This window comes from Gopherus evgoodei, chromosome 16, assembly GCF_007399415.2.
Source record: "Gopherus evgoodei ecotype Sinaloan lineage chromosome 16, rGopEvg1_v1.p, whole genome shotgun sequence".
Lineage (NCBI taxonomy): Eukaryota > Metazoa > Chordata > Testudines > Testudinidae > Gopherus > Gopherus evgoodei.
Window position 1 is genome coordinate 20,721,532 of NC_044337.1, and position 18,472 is coordinate 20,740,003.

At 45.3% G+C, this 18,472-nt stretch overlaps 1 protein-coding gene across 11 annotated transcripts in view; it reads right to left on the bottom strand.

Annotated features, from left to right (window-relative positions):
• Positions 1–18,472, bottom strand: part of KCNT1 (potassium sodium-activated channel subfamily T member 1) — a 193,209-nt gene that overhangs the window by 23,812 nt on the left and 150,925 nt on the right. For 7 of the 11 annotated variants that reach the window (XM_030536119.1, XM_030536126.1, XM_030536129.1 and 4 more), the window contains 7 exons: positions 16,836–16,985; positions 16,278–16,516; positions 7,420–7,636; positions 3,940–4,045; positions 1,653–1,825; positions 1,306–1,377; positions 422–556 (listed from right to left, as the gene is read on the bottom strand). In XM_030536119.1, coding sequence (XP_030391979.1) covers positions 422–556; positions 1,306–1,377; positions 1,653–1,825; positions 3,940–4,045; positions 7,420–7,636; positions 16,278–16,516; positions 16,836–16,985 — 1,092 coding nt within the window. The remainder of the gene's footprint in view (positions 1–421; positions 557–1,305; positions 1,378–1,652; positions 1,826–3,939; positions 4,046–7,419; positions 7,637–16,277; positions 16,517–16,835; positions 16,986–18,472) is intronic. The other 4 variants (XM_030536124.1, XM_030536122.1, XM_030536130.1 and 1 more) reach the window with 2 other exon arrangements.

The following is an 18,472-nucleotide window of genomic DNA, read 5'->3' on the forward strand; positions in this document are numbered from 1 at the left end:
CTGACCCCCTTTTAATTCTGTATATTAACTGGAGTGATGCTAGGTGCACCCCGACAGTGTGGCTGGCAATAAGCAAAGTTGGGGACAGAGTGCAGGGACTCTCCTTATTAACTAGCACGTCTGCGCTGAAGGGCCAGCTGGAGGCCATGTCAAACAAAGATGCCCACTCTGGGAGCCCAGACCTAACATCTGCTCTAGGTGCCTGAGCCTGCAAATCCTCGGTGTGCAGAGTCCCCATGCACATCAAGGACAGTTCAACTCATTGCAGAAAGGGCCAGCTAATATAGGCACCTCCCATCGGAGAGCTCTCACCCTCTGCCTGGGGCCAGTTGGAGTCTTTTGTTTCCATTAAGACAAATAAAATACTGTAAGAAGAGAGGCAGGGGCAAATGACAGAGCAGAACCCATAGTTGCTTCTTACCGGAACATGGTCTGGACGTTGACAATTGTTTTTGCGTCTGCCATGTAATCCTCCTCTGCACTCATTGTGCTTTCCTTATCCACAACCACCAAGTTGTCAGCATAAATGATCCCACACTGCAGCAAACTGTCTAGGCTGGAACAATCCCCCAAGACAAAAGGTTGTGAGGGGGTTAATCCATTGGAAAATAAGATGCTGAATGATAGTTTGCAAACATACCCATGTACTTGCACAGAACAAATGCCCAGGCAATCCTGTGCATGCAAAATTCTTTTGAAATAACCATAACCATGTCCAGTGCAGACTTACAAATCCTAGGAGGGGGAAAAACTTGAGATGAAGCCAAATTACGGTATAGTGGCAGGGTCTTAAAATGTGACCCTCTCCCAACTGTAGCTGTGTCAGTTAGAGAACCCAGGAAATCAAATGTATGATATGTCTGCTAGGTAAGAAAGAGCCTAACCTAATTCTAGATGGTTGTGCTCCAATACTGCAGTGACGGGAGTCCATGTAACTACCCAGACACACAGATAGAAAAGTGGGGCTAGTCTTGGAAGTAGAGATGGAAAAGACCATCTCCAAATTCCCATGAAGCCCTGGGGAAGTCCAGCTCTGAATCCAAGCTTCACTGCTGCTGTCCATGCCTATAACGTGGGGATCAGCTACGCATCATTGATTAGGCTTTATGAGGCTGCATGTGAAGCCGATTATTCTTTCAGTCCATATGGTAAATACTGGTCCTTATTGCCAGTGATACTGTATGCCTGGTACTGGCAACATCGCATCACTTTGCTTATTTAATTTTCCTCTGCAGACTCAGGGCTATTTTCTCCCTTGATTTGCAACACATTGTAAATACCAATAGCTGTAAACAAGACACCTACTTATCGATCGTGCCTTCCATGTAGTAAACCATGGGGAAACAACAGATGGCTTCCAAGAAGTGGTTCTCAGGCCTGGAAGAAGAGAGGCAAACAGCAAGAAGGTTCATAGGGGCATTTTCTTTTCCTCTTGCTTACTAGTATAAATCAGGAGTGAATGCACATAAGTCAATGGTGAAGAACAGAGGTGACAGGAGAATCAGGCCATCAGATACACTAGATCTTAGGTATTATATTAAAAATGCTAAAATCACCCATTTAACTCCTCCCATATATACACAGTATGAAATACCCATTGAATGCAAGGAAAGATCTGATGCAATGAAAAACAACTTTGGAAGAGTACTTGCTTGTTGTCCAGTAGCAATACAATTGGGTTTAACTCTTTCCGGGACCTATAGTATGCACGGAGAGGGACGATGAAATTATACAGGCCATTCCCAGCAGTCTCTGCTGAAACTATAATCAATTTGTTCTTAAACCCATAGGCCTTGGCATCTTCATAACTGTTGTGCTTGCAGCCCTGTGCAGAGACAGAAAAGCACCGGGGCTCAGTGATCACTCTATAGAGCTGCCCATCTGTCCTGACACTGTGTGTTTTCCCCCAGGAAAGGGGAATTGTCTAACATTCAGGCATGGCAAAAGCACTGAGCCAGCTCGGCTCTGAGATGTGAACTGTGCAGAAGCTCGTGAGCACCCAGAGTGAGAGAATGATCCTGCAGACAGTTGATCTAGAGAGGATTTGGAATGTACCCAAATTTCAACCTTCTGTGTCTGGGCCTGAGGGCTTTGATGGCTCCATGTCCTGGCTCACTTTTACTATTTTTTCCTTTTTCAGTTTTGAAAGTGAATTTTGTGCTGCTGGAAGGAAGCAGACTAACCAGTCCTGGAAAGGTTGGCTCTCTACTAACCAGGCCTGGCCCAATGCCAGCTCTCCCAAACTGCCCCACATGTGCCTTGAACCTGACTCACAGGGATACCCTCCCAAAGGGAGTTCAGTCTCCAGGTCCCACAGTTGAGACTTCTATAAAGGAGTACAGTTATGGTGGGTTTAGTGCTAAGGACTCCTGCCCCTGAGGGACAAGACCAATGACTTGTTTCATAGACCCCAGGTTGTCAGAGAATAACAACTTTCAGTGACTGATGAACTGGGATGTGTCTAGATCAGAAACATGAAGGTGCCTTTTCACATGACCAGTTCCCAACAGTGAAATCAAAGCTGGTTTTGGGGAACCCTGCCAGGCATGCCCTGAAGTTCAGATGTTTCCCTTGTGGATCAACACCCGAAGATCGACAAGCCTCTAACACATCACTGAGAGGAATTCTGAGTTTAAGTTAGAAGTAATATGGTTCCCCTGTGCAGGGCTGGATCCTCAGCTGGTGGGAACCATCGATTGACACCAGCTGAGGATGTGTCCCACAGGTGTCTCTAACCTTACTTTTACACTCCCCTTACCCTGCTGCTCTAACTTATGCTGGCTGCAAAAGACCAAATTGGACAAACTACAGCTGCAGGACTGATGCATGACGGTGTCCTAGCGAGTAAATTGGCTCCATGCTGCTGGAAGATCAGCCTTAAATGGGGGTTACTCTGCCAGGTTCAGTCAATCAGTCTTTTAGACTAAATTTCACTGGCAGGCAATGTAAAGCAGCTGCACTGTCCTAGTTTGGCCCCTCTTCAGAATGAGTTAGCTTATATTAAGGAAAAACAAGCAAAGGAAGAACAAAAGTAAAGTCTCACTGGGAGTGAGCACAGTGTCTGCTCTGTAACATGCTGCCTCATCCTGCCTCACAAAATGGCACCTGCCACTGAGACACCAATCTCCTGGGAACTTCAAGTTGCAATACACAGAAAACAACCACCCGGTTGTACGAAGCCGTGTAATTATTGCTTAAAAGGAAAAGTTTATCCCAGAAAACGAGAGAGACTCCTGCATCTTTTCAATAAAATGTTTCCAGCCCTCTCACAGATAACAGTGCGAGAAAAGCAAACACGCTTTACAAAGCCACAAAGTAACCACCAGCCGACAGGCAAAGTGTCAAATCACATCTCCTGCATGACTCATTCTGCTGCATGGTGGGGTCTCCACAGGACTGGCCTGGTACGTTTGAGCTGCTGCCAAAAAGCAGGTGTTTTCACATTCTCATTTTCCCAAGTAAGCATTACATCTATTCCCCGTGCAGCCACCAAAGAGACATGCTGTGTGCTTCATACAACTCCAACCAGCACAGGGTTATGTGCAGATGTAGGGTCTATTCTCATCCCTATCACTGACCCAGTGTAACTGCACCTCTGTCTAGCTAAGGTGCATATATGGCCCCCCATACTGTATTGATCTCCTCACAAGCTTTAATGTATTTATTCTCATTCCACCTCTGAGACTAGGGAAAATACTAATATCCCCATTTTACAAATGGGGAGTTGATACACAGATTTAGTGACTTGCCCAAGGTCACATACAAAATCTGTGGCGGAGCTAGGAATTGACCCCAGTCTCTGAAGTCCCAGGCTTGTGTTCTCACCACTCGAGGGAATAATGCTGCCCTACCTTAGCAACATGCTTCAAGCCCCTGCCACAAACACAAGTGCAAATAATATCACTGGAACCTTTAAATGCTGTCACAGCAGCCTCTTACCTTGTCCAACCTCAAGCAGCAGAAAGGGGCTTTTATAGGTAGAAGGTGGCACAATGTGGGAGAACTCCCAATATAGGGTGAATTCGGGGGGTAGCCTTTCACATATCTGCAGAGGAGACAACATGCATCAGTGCACGCGTATATTTTTCACACACAAGGAACACTTATTTGCCCCGGCAAACACATTTGTCCATACACAGACTGTTTAGAAACACTGGAACCTCATGGGTTTATGCAGTTCACACTAAGGATGCTTTATAAATTCTTCCAAAACAGCCTGGGAATTTTTCAAGATAAGTTTCTTCGAAAATACTTTTGCCATGCCCAGGCTCAGGGAATATCTTGTCACGACTTTGTTCTCATGGAAAGCCAGAGAACTAAGCAGATTGTGGAAGATAAAGGCATCTAGCAACTTTTAACAGCAATGGGCCTGAACCTACATCTTAAATCTAAACATCACAGAATCGCATAGTGTTCCTAGCCTGATTCAGATTAACAATCTCACAGCACATTTGTAGGCAGGTTTTTTTTAAACATACTGGACATACTGTCATTTGTGTTTCTGATATAACTGAAGGAATAGAAAGCTTTTAGCTTACAATGTAATTAAAAGTATATGTTAAATTATAAGCCAAATAAATTTGTGTGAGCACGGACACATGCATCTGCACAAATTGCTTATCTTGTAAGAACCAACACACACACATGATTTATTAAAGTCACGTCACAAATGAATGCAATGCCGACTGCTTCTTTAAATGAATATTTTTACAGCTGGAATCAACATTTTATTTCCCTAATGATGGAGAATGCAGACTAGAATCCCTTCGCTGCCCCTGAGGTAGCAGAGGAAAGGGAGCCGGTGGGAAAATTCTCCTTAGTCTACGAAGTGCTTCTAGCTCAGCGTGACTTACTCAGAGATCGAGGGATGATTCTCCAGAACTGCAAGCAAGGAACTGTGAATAAGGCAAAACGGCTTCACCGTCAGTGTCTGACAAGTTAATGTTCTGAACATACTGAACTGACCACATGGTGTTGCTCTAGCACCATTTTAGAAACATATTAATCGACATAATTTCTGCTCAGCTCAGCATGTCATTGCTGATAACATTCAATCACAGTTTCCACAGCAATATAGCAGAAGCAGAGTCAAAACTATTAACGGGAGGTTAATTTATGCAAATAGGATTTTAGTGAAGGGTAAAATAATTTCATTGGGTTTGTTCTTCCACTCCACTGGAAAATGTGAAATACCAAGATGAGGCCTGCTGGCTATCTTAATAGACAGCACAGATCTGAAGACTTTTTTCGGTTCTCGCTGGTGATTCCTGCATTGCACTTCAATACTGGCCTTGCTCTCTTGGAAGTCAAAAGTCCCACTGCTTTTAACAGGACCAAGAAAAGGCCTTAGCAATGTGCTATCAATACTATTATTTAACATTCATATGATGGTAGTGCCCAGTGGCCTCAATCAGGAACAAAGCCTCATGGCACCAGGGGCTGTACATACAAAACACCAATTAACTGTTGAACTGTCGTTCCTGTAGCTTATCAGTAGTAAACAAAAGACAGATGCTTTTTTACAGCATCTGCAGGCAACAGCCAGGTGTGCCTAACCTGAAAAAGTCCCTGATTCCAAGCTGAGCAGGATCACTTCTCTCCCTTTGTCCATTTCAGGGCAGACCAATGCTTTCTTTGTGTGTTTCATACAGGTGTAAATTAACTGCTGAAGTATATAAGTAGGAGTAATGAGAAAAACTGACCAAAGGAAAATTTAGTCTGGATAGCAGAAAAAATTCCCTAATGTTGAAGCCCATTGGGCTTTGTCTTCCAAAGGGATTTACCCTGGATTCCTGCCTTCAGTCACTGATGTCACTGCACTAGTACAAACTCCTAGTGTAAACCGGGAAAGCTGCACTTTATAATGGTGGAGCTTAACTCAGGCTGGGATAGTGGCAAATCCTCAGTGTAGCCAAGACATTAGACTTTGGAATGGAAGGTTCTCTGAACCTTGAAGTCTTTAAACCACAATCTGAGGACTTCAGTGGCTCAGACACAGGTTTGATACAGGAGTAGTAGGTGGGTGAGATTCTATGGTCTGCCTTGTGCAAGAGGTCAGACTAGATGATCATAATGGTCCCTTCTGACCTTAAAGTCTATGAGTCTATAGAGAAAAACCACTGCCCAGGTCACCTGAACTAAACCAGAGAAAACATTCAGCAATACATTGTGGGGAGACAGCCTAACTCTTAGGTCTCCTCCATCCCTAATTTCTATTATTCAAGCAGCTGCCACATGAGATCATTTTATTGCTGTACGTTTAACTGAGGTGTCCCATGATGAAAATGAAAAACCCCACAGAACACAGCTCAGATCGCAAACTCCCTTATATCTGATTTTATTGTTCCATACCCAGATAGGCAGGACTGTATGACTGTACCTTAGCTAGGGCCTGTCTAGGCATGATTTCTCATTCCTTTTCCTTGCCACCCTGGGGCTGATCGAATTACCCAATGGCATCATACAGAGTAGTACAGGATCTTAGCTTTTAAAGACACATGCTCAAAAATTGCAACTTGGTGCTTTTAAAACTCAAACAGAATTTATGCACCACAGATATTTCTTTTTGAATAACTGCCTTCTGCAAGGTTTCTTACACCTTTTCTGAAACAACTGGTGCAGACCACTGTCAGAAGCAGGCCACTGATCTGAGCCAGTCTGGTCATTCCTATCTTTCTAAACCTCTCTCTTCTTTTGAACAACCTGCAGTATTTACTGTTGCTCTAACATAGGCTTACAACTATGTTCAATTTCCAGCAATTTCTGCATCTCTCAAACTTTTTTTTTTTTAGAGAGAATCTTTAATTCAATTAAATTGAGATTTAGATGAATACGTGTCTGCCCAGTGCTTTGAAGATGGAAGAGACAAGATAAATGGCAACCATTATTAGATTTAGAGACAGGGTTATGTTAAACCCAGATGCATTTACAAAAACCACAAAGAATGTGTATTTATTGCAAATTGTTGAGAGATGTCTCATTGTATCAACTCAAAGCACAGCTCAGACGTGCAGCTTGCTTAGGTAGGTACAATAATTCAAATAAATAATAATAACAGAGGTTATCCCAATATAAATAAGTAAATAATAACTGTAGCAAGCTCACCAACTTTAAACATCACAGCTGGGGTTGTCAAAGGAACCTAGGGTACTTAGATTGTAAGCAATTTGAGGCAGGTGCCATTTTTGGCATGTGTTTCGACAACCACCACTATCCTGCATCATGATCAGGACTCTTTACTCACTACCTCAATATAAATAATGAAGTAATAATAATAATGGAGTTAGTTGAAAGACAATGGTAATTGGACATATAAGCCCCTTAAAGTCTTTTGAAAATCCCAAGCCACACAGCGCTGATTGCTTATCCTGATGCAGTGACACTAACATTACCAGATGATGTTCTCAAATGGTAACTCACTCTACAACAGTAAGTCCTTCGTCATCTGACTGAGTCATCTCATCTTCTGACTGGTCGCTGAGCAGATCACAGGGCAGGAGGGAGGAGCTGTCTGCTAGCTCTAGAACCGGGGCAATGCTGGGCCGTCTGCTACCTGATCCATTTTCTGATGGCAGGGTCAGCTTGCTGCTGTTAACAGGGCGACATTCTGTATTCTGCAGGTCCATGGCTACTGTACCTGGAAAGGAAGAGGGAAGAAGGACAATATAAATAGCAATAAATAAATTGCTGAACAATGATTCTGTCCAGTGTCTTATGCAATGGCACTGCAGGGAAGAAAGGACAGGAGGAACATCCAGTTACACTTTGTATTAAGGTTCTATTTATAAACAGTCTACAAAATCAGCGAATAAATGATGACTAGATGGTATAAACATGTTACAGACATCAGTAGGACATATTACTGATGGTTCTAAGCACATCAGCATAAGGTGTTGCAGATGGTTCTAAGCAACCTGTTGACCCATTAGACTCTATAAAAATTGGTTACCCTTTATTAAGACAGCTATCAATAACTTATAAATGGAACCTTGATATAAAGGGTAGCCAAATACTTATATCCCAGACACAAGGCGGGGAACTTTCACTGCTCTGCTGTTTCAATAGCACTGCTTACACTCGTAAAGTTAAGCATGTATCTATGTGTTTTGGATCCAGGCCACAGTGCTCAAAACCTTGCAGGATTGAATCCTTGTAGTGACAGAGGTTTGCGACACAGCAAAACTGAATCTGTGTTCATCAGGGTAATGATCGATATATCAGGTGCCCCCTTCACTGTGTGGCTGAGAAATATTTGCAGCTCTCAGGCTGTCTAACATATTCACAATGACATCCAAAGCCCTCGACAGGCAAGATTTCCATCCTTCACTGGGAATTTATAAAATTGGTCTGATTTATAAAAATCTTGGGGAAAAATATCTGACAAAACTTGAACTAACCCATTCTGAAAATGCGGAGAACATTTATACCTGAGCTTACCCTATTCAGTTCCAAGGGGACAGTGACTCTGAAGCCAAACAATAAACATGTAAACACACAATGAACAATTTCATTGCTCGGCAGAGCTCACATGACAGGCAAGGGATGATCAGACTATAGAGCGCTCATGTGAGGGAAGTCTCATTTTGGCACATCACAGGGACAGAGCTGGATTTTTGGGAGGGTTTAGGAGGGGTAACTTCTTCCCTCAATTCGACCCGTTCTTATTGGTGATTCTAATTGTTATTTTTCCAACTCACTGAATTCCCCGGATAGCACAATACATTTTCTTACTATAGTTGAGCTCAAAATAACCCATATTTGACTGGAACATCTGAGGGTAACCACAGGTTCCCATAGTTTAAAAATGGGAACATTCTGCTTGCTTGCACAGTTGCTAGAGCAAGTATTTTGCTGCTTATGAACATTCTGGAGTCCTAAAAGCTTGGTTCAGAAAAATCACATCATAACATACAATGTGAAAATATCCCTGTGTGGCAGCTGCTCCCCGCCTTACCTGGCTTGGTTTCCAAGCAGCTTATCAGCAGATCTTAAACTCTTTTTGGATGCTGAAAGCAGCAACCCCATGACGGAGCAAGCAGCCACTGGCATTATGGGCTATAACTAAGCCTGTGAGTCCGTCACGATGGTCATGGAAGTCACAGATTCCACACCCCCCAGAGCACCCACAGCCCCCCACCCAAGTTTTAGTTAGGGGTATATAGTAAAAGTCATGGACAGGTCACAAGCTGTGAATTTTTGTTTACTGTCCATGACCTGTCCATGACTTTTACTAAAAATACCCATGACTAAAACGTAGCCTTAACTGTAACGAATAAACTGCACTTTTCTTTTTCTGAAAAGTCTTAGTGGGACAACTACAAGGCTTTGGGTTCCCATATTGTTTTTCATGGGAGAGATTATCAGAAACACTCAGGGATTTAGGAGCGCAAGTCCTACTGAACTTCAAGTCTCTTAAATCCCTTACGAATTACGCCCTTGCCACCAACATTCCTCACCAAAGAATCCTCAAACATTTGAGAGTAAAAGAAAAAAATGTTTAAAACTGCTCATTTTCTTGCATTCATAAATAAGTTCCAAATTCCAAGTTCACTAAACTATGTCCAAGTTCTTGTTAAAATGTGGGTACAGTTTTGGCCACAATAGAAACCGGAGCACGGATCCAAGGAGAATATTACAAGAATGACTAGAAAAGGGATTTTTGGTTTACACCCATGGATTAGTCATAGTCAAATGAAAATGTCAGACACCTGGGAATTTAAAAAATACAATGAGAAGTCACCGGCAAAATACCCATGCCAGACTAATATGTCTCATATCCTTTTATGCTTAAGTGGAACCACTTTGTATCTTTCCAAATGGCCACTAAAATCCTAGATGTGTATCTACATACTAGCGTGGGTGGGTTTGCTGCAGTCAGTAGCTGAAAAGGAGATTTAGGCCTTCTCTACAATGTGTACAGTGGCACAACTACACTGATCTAGGTATCCTGGAAACCTTCTATAGGAGAGGCTGTTTATATTACCTTGCAGCCCACATGGTGGCTAAAGCACTGCTGTCAACACATGCCTCTTACCACGATCACAGGTTGTTGTGAGTTCAGATGATTAGTTGACATTCAGAAAACACGGTGCAATCTGCCGATGGAAGGGCCTAAAGATTTTCGGAGCGGTATTATTAACAACACCGTCCCTGGCTCATCCCTCGCTCTCCACCCACACTGCTGACGGCTCTTAAGAGCAGCGTTTGTCCAGAGAACTCAAGGACTATTTTTCTTAACTCTTTCAGCTTTACCTCCACAAATCTTTCTCTTTCCCAAGCTATAATTCATAGTAGCAGGGAGCTGTTAACCTCACTGATTCATAGCCTCTTGCTGTCTCTCAAAGAAAATGCACCTCCAGTTCAGTGCTTGCTCCTCTTCCCCGCCCATTAAACCCCCTGTCGGCTCCATCCATCTTGTAAAATAAATGTGGCTCAACGTGTGGTGCCCAAACATGCAAAGCCAGGACAAAGCAAGGGCAGAACGTTGCTCTTGAATATTGCCATCTCATTAAATATTCAAAATGGAGAGTCTGCATGGGATTTTCAGCCCACATAAGAGAATAAGGCATCCATTGACTTTCAATGGGGCTTGGGCACTTTTCTTCCTCACTTCCTTGAAAAAAATCCCACCACTTTTCTCCTACCTACTTGGGCCAAGTATCAGAGGGGTAGCCGTGTTAGTCTGGATCTGTAAACGCAGCAAAGAATCCTGTGGCACCTTATAGACTAACAGACGTTTTGGAGCATGAGCTTTCGTGGGTGAATACCCATTTCATCAGATGCATCTGAGGAAGTGGGTATTCACCCACAAAAGCTCATGCTCCAAAACGTCTGTTAGTCTATAAAGTGCCACAGGATTCTTTGCTGCTTTTACTTGGGTCAAGGTGTTCAGAAGTGATTCTGGGTTCCTCCATTAGTTGGGTGCCCAACTTGAGACTCCTTACAGGGTCCTGATTTTCAGGGGGATGGGGTGCTCATCACTTTCTGAAAATCAGGTGCTTTTAAGGTGTATTGAGTTGGGAACTCAAACTCAGCAGTCACTTTTGGAAATCGTGACCATCGGCTTTTCATGAATCTTCATCAAACGCAAATATTTTAAAATAGCTACAAAAGCAGTGAATGCCACAGTGAACAAAGCGCAGAAGTTCGGTTCACTGCCCCCTTGTTGCTAGCCAACTAGCTGAATGCTGAGTGACCTACTTGCGGAATATAATTTCTATCTATCTCTCATCTGACTTTTGAAAAAGCTCCCACTGAGAACAAGCCAAGTAACAAGAACATCAGCCAGTGCTGTTCAGTGAGGAGCTTTGTGTCTTGCTGCTGGGAGAATCTTTGCAAATGTATGCTCTTGAGTGTAAATGGATAAATGATTTGTCTGAAATACAGTCTCCTGTTGCGCCTGGGCTTCTCCCAACAACCCCCCCCCCCATTTCAGGCTGCCCAGAGAGAAGCTAGAAATTATGTTTCATGGTATTTTGGAGAAAGTGCATCATGCACTTCAGAGCGACCTGTGCCATTTGCCAAGTTATGCAAGATAAACAGGATTTAAAATGCAGACAATAGAGCCTATTCTTCTGTCCAAGGCATGAGGTATTTTTGGAAGCAAGTACCTTTAATGCTAATGGACATGCTGGGCAGTAGCATTTGCAGGGAGTATTTTCCATCTGAGAAGCTAGAGAGGGAGAAGTAGCATTATCCCTGTTTTACAGTCAGAGGTTCCAAGACCCGAGAGGCCCACAGTGATCATCTAGTCTGAGCTCTATTGCACAGGCCTGAGCACTTCCCCTACAGCAGATCTTTTAGAAAAACATTCCATCTTGATTTTAAAATTGCCAGCGATGGAGAATCCACCAGGACCCTTGGTAAGTTGTTAAAAATGGTTAATTACTCTCACTGTTAATGACTCCCACTGCCTGCTTTCCAGTCTGAACTTGTCTAGCTTCAGCTTCCATTGGATCTTTTATTCCTTTGCCTGTTAGACTGAAGGGCCCATTAGCGAATATTTGTTCCCTGTGTAGATACTCATAGACTGTGAGCAAGTCACGCCTGAACCTTCTCTTTGTTAAACGAAATACTTGAGCTCCCTGAGTCTTGTCACTACAAGGCATGTTTTCCAATCCTTTAGAGACGCTTGCACCTCTTCTCTGAACTCTCGCCAATTTATCAACAAACTTCTTGAACTACGGACACCAGAAATCCAGTAGTGGGTGCATCAGTGCCAAATACAGGTGAAAAACCTCTCTACTCCTACTCAGTCGTCCCCGGTTTATGCATTCAAGGAGTGCTCCAGCTATTCTGGCCTCAGCATCACACTGGGAGCTCATGTTCAGCTGACTATCCATCATAACCCCCAGGTCCTTATCCCAGGATAGAGACCCCACTGTGTAAGTATGGTCTACATTCTTTGTTCCTAGGTGTCTATATTTACATGTGGCTGTATTAAACCACAGATTGTTCCTTTGCGCCCAGTTTACCAAGGGATCAGATCACCCTGTATCTGGTGCCTGTCCTCTCCATTATCAAACACTCCCCCAATTTTTGTGTCATCTGCAAACTTTAACAGTGATGACTTTATGTTTTCTTCCAGGTCGGTGAAAGAAAAAAAGTTAAATAGAGTAGGACCTAGAACCGATTCCTGTGGGACCCCACTGAAAACAATTACATTTTGAGACCTGTCAGTGAGCCAGCGTTTAATGTGTGCTATGTAGATTCTGTATCATTCTAGTTTATTAACCAAACTATTGTGTGGTAGCAAGTCAGATGAGGAAACCCGGGCTGTTCACGGACACACCAGACAGTGGCTGGGTCAGGAATAGAATCCTAGGAGGGAACGTTCAGGTCAGCTGTGTGCAGAGAGCTATGTGGGTAAAGCCATGGGCACCCTACCCTTCTTATTCTTTTTATGGATTACCTGAGAGCCCCAGTCACGGGGCAGGATCCCATTGTGCTCAGGGCTGTGCAAACCCAGAACAAAAATACTTTCTCTTGCCATCATTTTGTTACATCTAGGAGAGGTTGATCCAGCCAAGCTTTTTTCGTTGGGAATAATTCAATATAATACTTAGTGATGAGTTTTGCTGGCAAGGTTATAGCTCACAGAGACCAGGGAGGAGGATGAATCATAGCAAATACAGCTGAGCCTGCTCATGCCAGGAGGTTAAAAAGCCATCAGTGACAGAGTCTCACTGCTTTCCGCAGCAAATGAGTGGAACTTCGTTACTATAAGCCCTGGAATTAGGCCATGAAATATGGAGGGACAGCCTGAAACCAGAGGGCTACAGGGAACTGCTGAAAAGCTGCTGTCTATCCCCTTTGCAATAATGGCAGACCAGGAGAGCACCTCGCAGGCCAAGTGCAGGGAGTAGCCAAAACACAGGCCAGGTACACGCCCAAGCTGAGAAGCGAGAGCAGGCATTCCCTTCTGTGGGCTGCTGCGGCGGAGATCTCGGTGACCAATTCACACAGTACCACAGTGCAATCCCTTTGTCCCGCTGCAAATCCTATATACTGTGCAGAGCAATGACCCAGCCCCAGTAGAAATACATCCGAGGCAAACTAACACCTGCCTCATAAATATCCCGTGCTGCAGCAACTCCAGTCTGTCCCAGGCATGTTCAAGCACTTCATAAGCAAGGCAGGCCAGGCACAGACATTACCCTGGGTTTGCTCGAACCCTCCTGAAAGGGACAGCTCTGGGAAGCCAGTGCTCCTGCACACGAGGCCTGTAGGGGAGCGAGCACGGCCTCCTAGCCCAGTAGATCCTGGGGACTCATGAGGCAGAGGGTAGAGGTAGAAGTAATGGACAGCTCTCACCTGGAATGGCTACCTCTCTTTACTAATGCATGGGCCCCCGCTCCCCTGGCAATGAGCCAGCAGGAGCCAGCTGCCATTGGAGGAGTCTCTTGTGGCAGTACAGTAGCAGAGTCTGCTGGTCACAGCATTAACTCCCAATGGATGTGTCCTGGGGCAGCTGGCCACAATGCCTTCTAGAGAAGCTGGTCCCTGGATCCACCCTTCCTAATTCCCATCATGCACCCACTGAGGGATCTTTGTAGAGCACGGGGAGCTGCTGCAGAGGGGACAACATGGCCCTAAGTATCCCCTGCGGCCCCTTCTCCGGAGCTAGGAAGGTTAAACATGGGGCAGCCTCCCAGATTTCTGTCTCTCCAGTGTGTGGAAGGCAGAGAGCCGCATGCATCAAAACCTCTACCCAAGCCGATCAGCTTTTCCCAGCACTCAGTAGGGCTATGAAATATCTGTGAGCCTGGGTGAGAGCAGGGGCCAGCTGCATGACAGAAACATAAACCACTTTAATAACCTGCTTATGGCATTTCGCTGCTAAGAGCAATTTAAAAACAAACGGTCGTTCACTAGGGGAAAGAACAGGAAAGCTGCATTCTAGTGCTCTGGCCCAGTGGCCTCTCTCTACACTCTCCATGGCAAGACCAGCTTCCCTTAATGATTTCACTTCGCTCTTTGTTGGGTACCAGCTGCTTTTCCCAGCAAGAGCACGTATGATCCTGCACTGGCAGGGAGATGACGCAGGTGCAGTTATGGCGCTTCCCCTCCCCAAGACACGATGCTGCTTGCTTTTGCCAAAAGTAGGAACATGAATGCTCATGAAGTCACTTCAGGGATTCACTTCATCTGGAGACAGAAGCTGAAGACCAAGAATAGCATATGCAAAAGGATGAGAGAAAAGAGCTCCCTTTCGCTCGACAGCATGTGGTCTGAGCTATTTCAAAAGGGTGAATACACAGACATCTGCTGTGCGAAGGGCCATGTGGGATTCCATCGCTGGCAATATTTTTAACTGTTTTTTTCTCCCTGCCTCTGTTTTCCTTGTTATAAGCCAATGAGCCAAGTGCTACTGGCTTATTTATTTGCCATCTGCACCACTGCAGAGTACAAGAGATCCTTCAGTGCAGATTCAAACAAATTTGCCAAAGAGAAATTCGCTCCGTTTCTCCAGAGACCAAAAAGGGAGGTGCTGGATTCCCTGCAGAGGGGAAATGGCAGAAAGTTAATTTCCCCTGTGACTCTTCAGCTACTGAACAATAGACAGCAAGGGGAGGGGGAGGAAGTGTCAGACAGAAGAGCGTGGAAAGCAGCTATTTCTGCAGCAAAGGGAGGTTGGTAACTTAGAAAGGGAGAGTGTTCATTAATCACTGTAGGGAACAGAACTGTACAGAGCTTGCTGTTCCCTTGGCAGCCTGGATCTGTAAGAGGATCAACTCAGTCCTAAGCCCAGTTGCACCCAGAGCTCCCAGTGAAATGAGTGAATGTGTAACTCAAGGCAGCATTTGTTCCTAGTGTCTTTTGAAGTAATACAATATCCTGGATCTGTCATATTGTTATGACTACTTAGAAATTACTAGCAATTAGCACAACCAGGAAATGCTTAATAGCATGCACTCTTAGCACTTAAGCTTTTTGCAAAATGAGCTAAGCCCCAAGCTATCTAAGAATTAGGTGCTGTTATCCCATTACATAAATGGTGAAACTGCATCTATGCTTGCAAACTCCATAGCCACAATTCTCCACCAGTACAGCTCCCACCCGTGTAGCAACAGCGGAAGCAACAGTGTACATATGGCTCTGAGCAGGACTAGACAACAGGGTGATACAAATGCACAAGTACAACTGGAGCCCTGTCGACCCTGTAGCCTCCTCCGTTGCTCTCAATGGAAGAGCAGTACTGGAGGTGAAAAACGGTCTTCACCAGCAAACAGTGTAGCTACATCCGAGAGGTTAAGTGACTTGGCCGAGCTCACACAGCACATCACTGGCAGAGGCAGGAGTACAAGTCAGGAATCCTGACTCCCTATTCTGTACTCTAACCACTACACAGAACTCCCTGAGACCACTGAAAGTAGACTGAATTTTTCCAGCTTTCACAACTCTTCAAATTCAGGTTTGGATTTGGGTCATGGGTGAAGTTTCTGGTTCGATCCAACCCAGAGGTGCTGGGTCCTTTGTGTTCAGCAGAAGAAGGATGGCAAAGCACTCATGCTTAGCTGTGAAGGTGTTTCACATCCCAGTAGCACCATGAGGCCATGTGCTCATTACCAAACATCTACCACTCACAAAACTCCTTTGAGCAGGGGCCTGGTTTTCTACCACAAAGGAATTACCCACAGTGGACTCAACAGGAGTTTTAAAAAAAACCAAACACCATGAAGAATAGAGTGAGGCGTGTGGGAGATATTATTCCTCTGCTCATTCACACAGGCTGTGCCACTTTCCTCTCTTCCATTGGGAGAGATAGAAGAACTCACCCATACTTGCAATTATGCTGTGAACAGGCAGCCTGGATGGGCCGTCATAGATCCCTCTCCCTGCAAACCCTTTCTTCTTTTGCTTCTCCTCCTGCTTGAATATGAAGGCAGAGTTCTCCTCCTTGGTGATGTTAATGTAGAAGCAGGTGTCAGACGCCGTCATGATGTGCCGCGGCCCAGGGTTCAGCAGGATGCTCTTGTTCTCTTCCCTCCTGATGCCGATCAAGCAGACGCCATACCTAAGGCAGAAGTACAATGTGGACATTCAAGGCCACTCCCTAGAAAAGACTCTTGGTTTCTTTTGCAAAGCTACTGCATGGGCCTCAGCGAACGTGTCACACCAGCGTCACTGACCCAGCGCATGGAAAACGGAAGCAAATGCAAACTCTCCTCTCACTATGCATCTTTCCAAACGGGTATTGGAGGTAATTGGATTAATCCAGTCCCCACTGCCCCACTATTTAGAGTTAAATGACCATAACATGTGAGACCGGTACCAAAAGCCCCAAGGGAGCCCCATGCCAGGACTTCGAGGTACCGAACCGGGCTGGCTCTCACTTTTTGTGTGCGTGGAAGGCAGCGTAGGTGAAGCTTTTCCCTTCGTATTCCATGAAGAACTTGCTGTCCCCCATGCGGATGTGGTATACTTCATTGCCTGAGCAGCGCCCGTACATCCTTTGCCACTGCTCCGGGGACTCCTGGCCTTCTCTGTAACCAGAGGAACAGAACCCTGCCTGTTAAGGGCCTGTGCTCAGCTCCACCACCACAGTGCGATCTCAGTAGGGTTTTCCCCCCATCACTGTGGTATCTGGGCACCTTGCTGGAAGGCCAGCATGCTTTCCAAGCCCATAGCAAGTGGGGAAGCTTGTTTAGGTTAAAGTTTTCTTGTGGGAATTACAGGGCCAGTCCAGGTGGGCCCTTCCAAGGATGTGTCATTGCTGGTGGCCAGGAAGAGAATTGCAGGGGGGGACTGATGAGCCTGCGCCTTCAAAATCCGTGCCTAAAGCATCACACTCAGCAGGCCCTCTGCTGCGAGAGGTAGTGCTGTATTTGCCACCCCAGACTAAAGTGAAGGGCATTTGAACACCTCTGCCCCCTGACCCAACTGCTCCATGCGTCATGCAGATTATTGATAACAGCCTCCTGGAATGACTGAAGAAGACCCAAAGTTTGCTCTGCTGTCATCCTGTTTCACAAGTGCCTGAGCAGAAGGGTCTTTGAGTACAGAAATACACCGGGCAGGCCACAGGGCCCACTCTCTGGGCTAAGCCATGGGGTCGGAAAGGGTGAGGGAAGGCAGCAGTGGTAGGACTCCTCTCCGCGTTGTAACAAATCTCCATGGTTCAGCATTGGAGATCACCCCACCCCTCCCGATCCCAACAGAATGAAGGGGCTCCAACCTCCCGACAGCTACACCCGCCTCAAAGGACAATTCATGCCAGCTGAGGATGAGGAGAGACCAATGTCCAGGACTGCATTGCTCTATACAGCATTATTACAAAGGACACTGAATGACAGGAGCTCTTAAAGATGAGGCTGCATTTTAGGCCACCAGCATTAAGATCGTGGCTGTGTGTTTCAATAATCTGCCGCGCTTTCCAGGCTCATTTTAATTTCTGATTTTAACTGCCTTCCTATTTCATGGGAAAAAAGAAGGCTGAGAGGGGAGCCGATTGCTCTGTAGAAATACATTAGGGGCATAAATACCAGGCAGGGTGAAGAGCTAGTGAAGCTAAAGGACAATGCTGACACCAGAGTAAATGGATATAAACAGGCCAGGACCAAATTCAGGCTGGAAATTAGCAGAAGGTTTCTAACCACCAGAGTGGGGAGGTTCTGGAACAGCCGCTCACTAGGAGCTGTGGGAGGCAAACAACGTAAGTAGTTTTAAAATGTTTTAGTGCATTTGTACAAGGGGGTTGCTTGTAATGGTGCAAGCAGGGCTCAACCATCCTGGGGCTCCCTTCCGGGTTCTGACGTTCGCCCCACACTACAAGAAGGATGTGGAAAAATTGGTGAGAGTCCAGCGGAGGGCAACAAAAATGATTAGGGGGCTGCAGCACATGACTTATGAGGAGAGGCTGAGGGAACTGGGATTGTTTAGTCTGCAGAAGAGAAGAATGAGGGGGGATTTGATAGCTGCCTTCAACTACCTGAAAGGGGGTTCCAGAGGATGGAGCTCAGCTGTTCTCAGT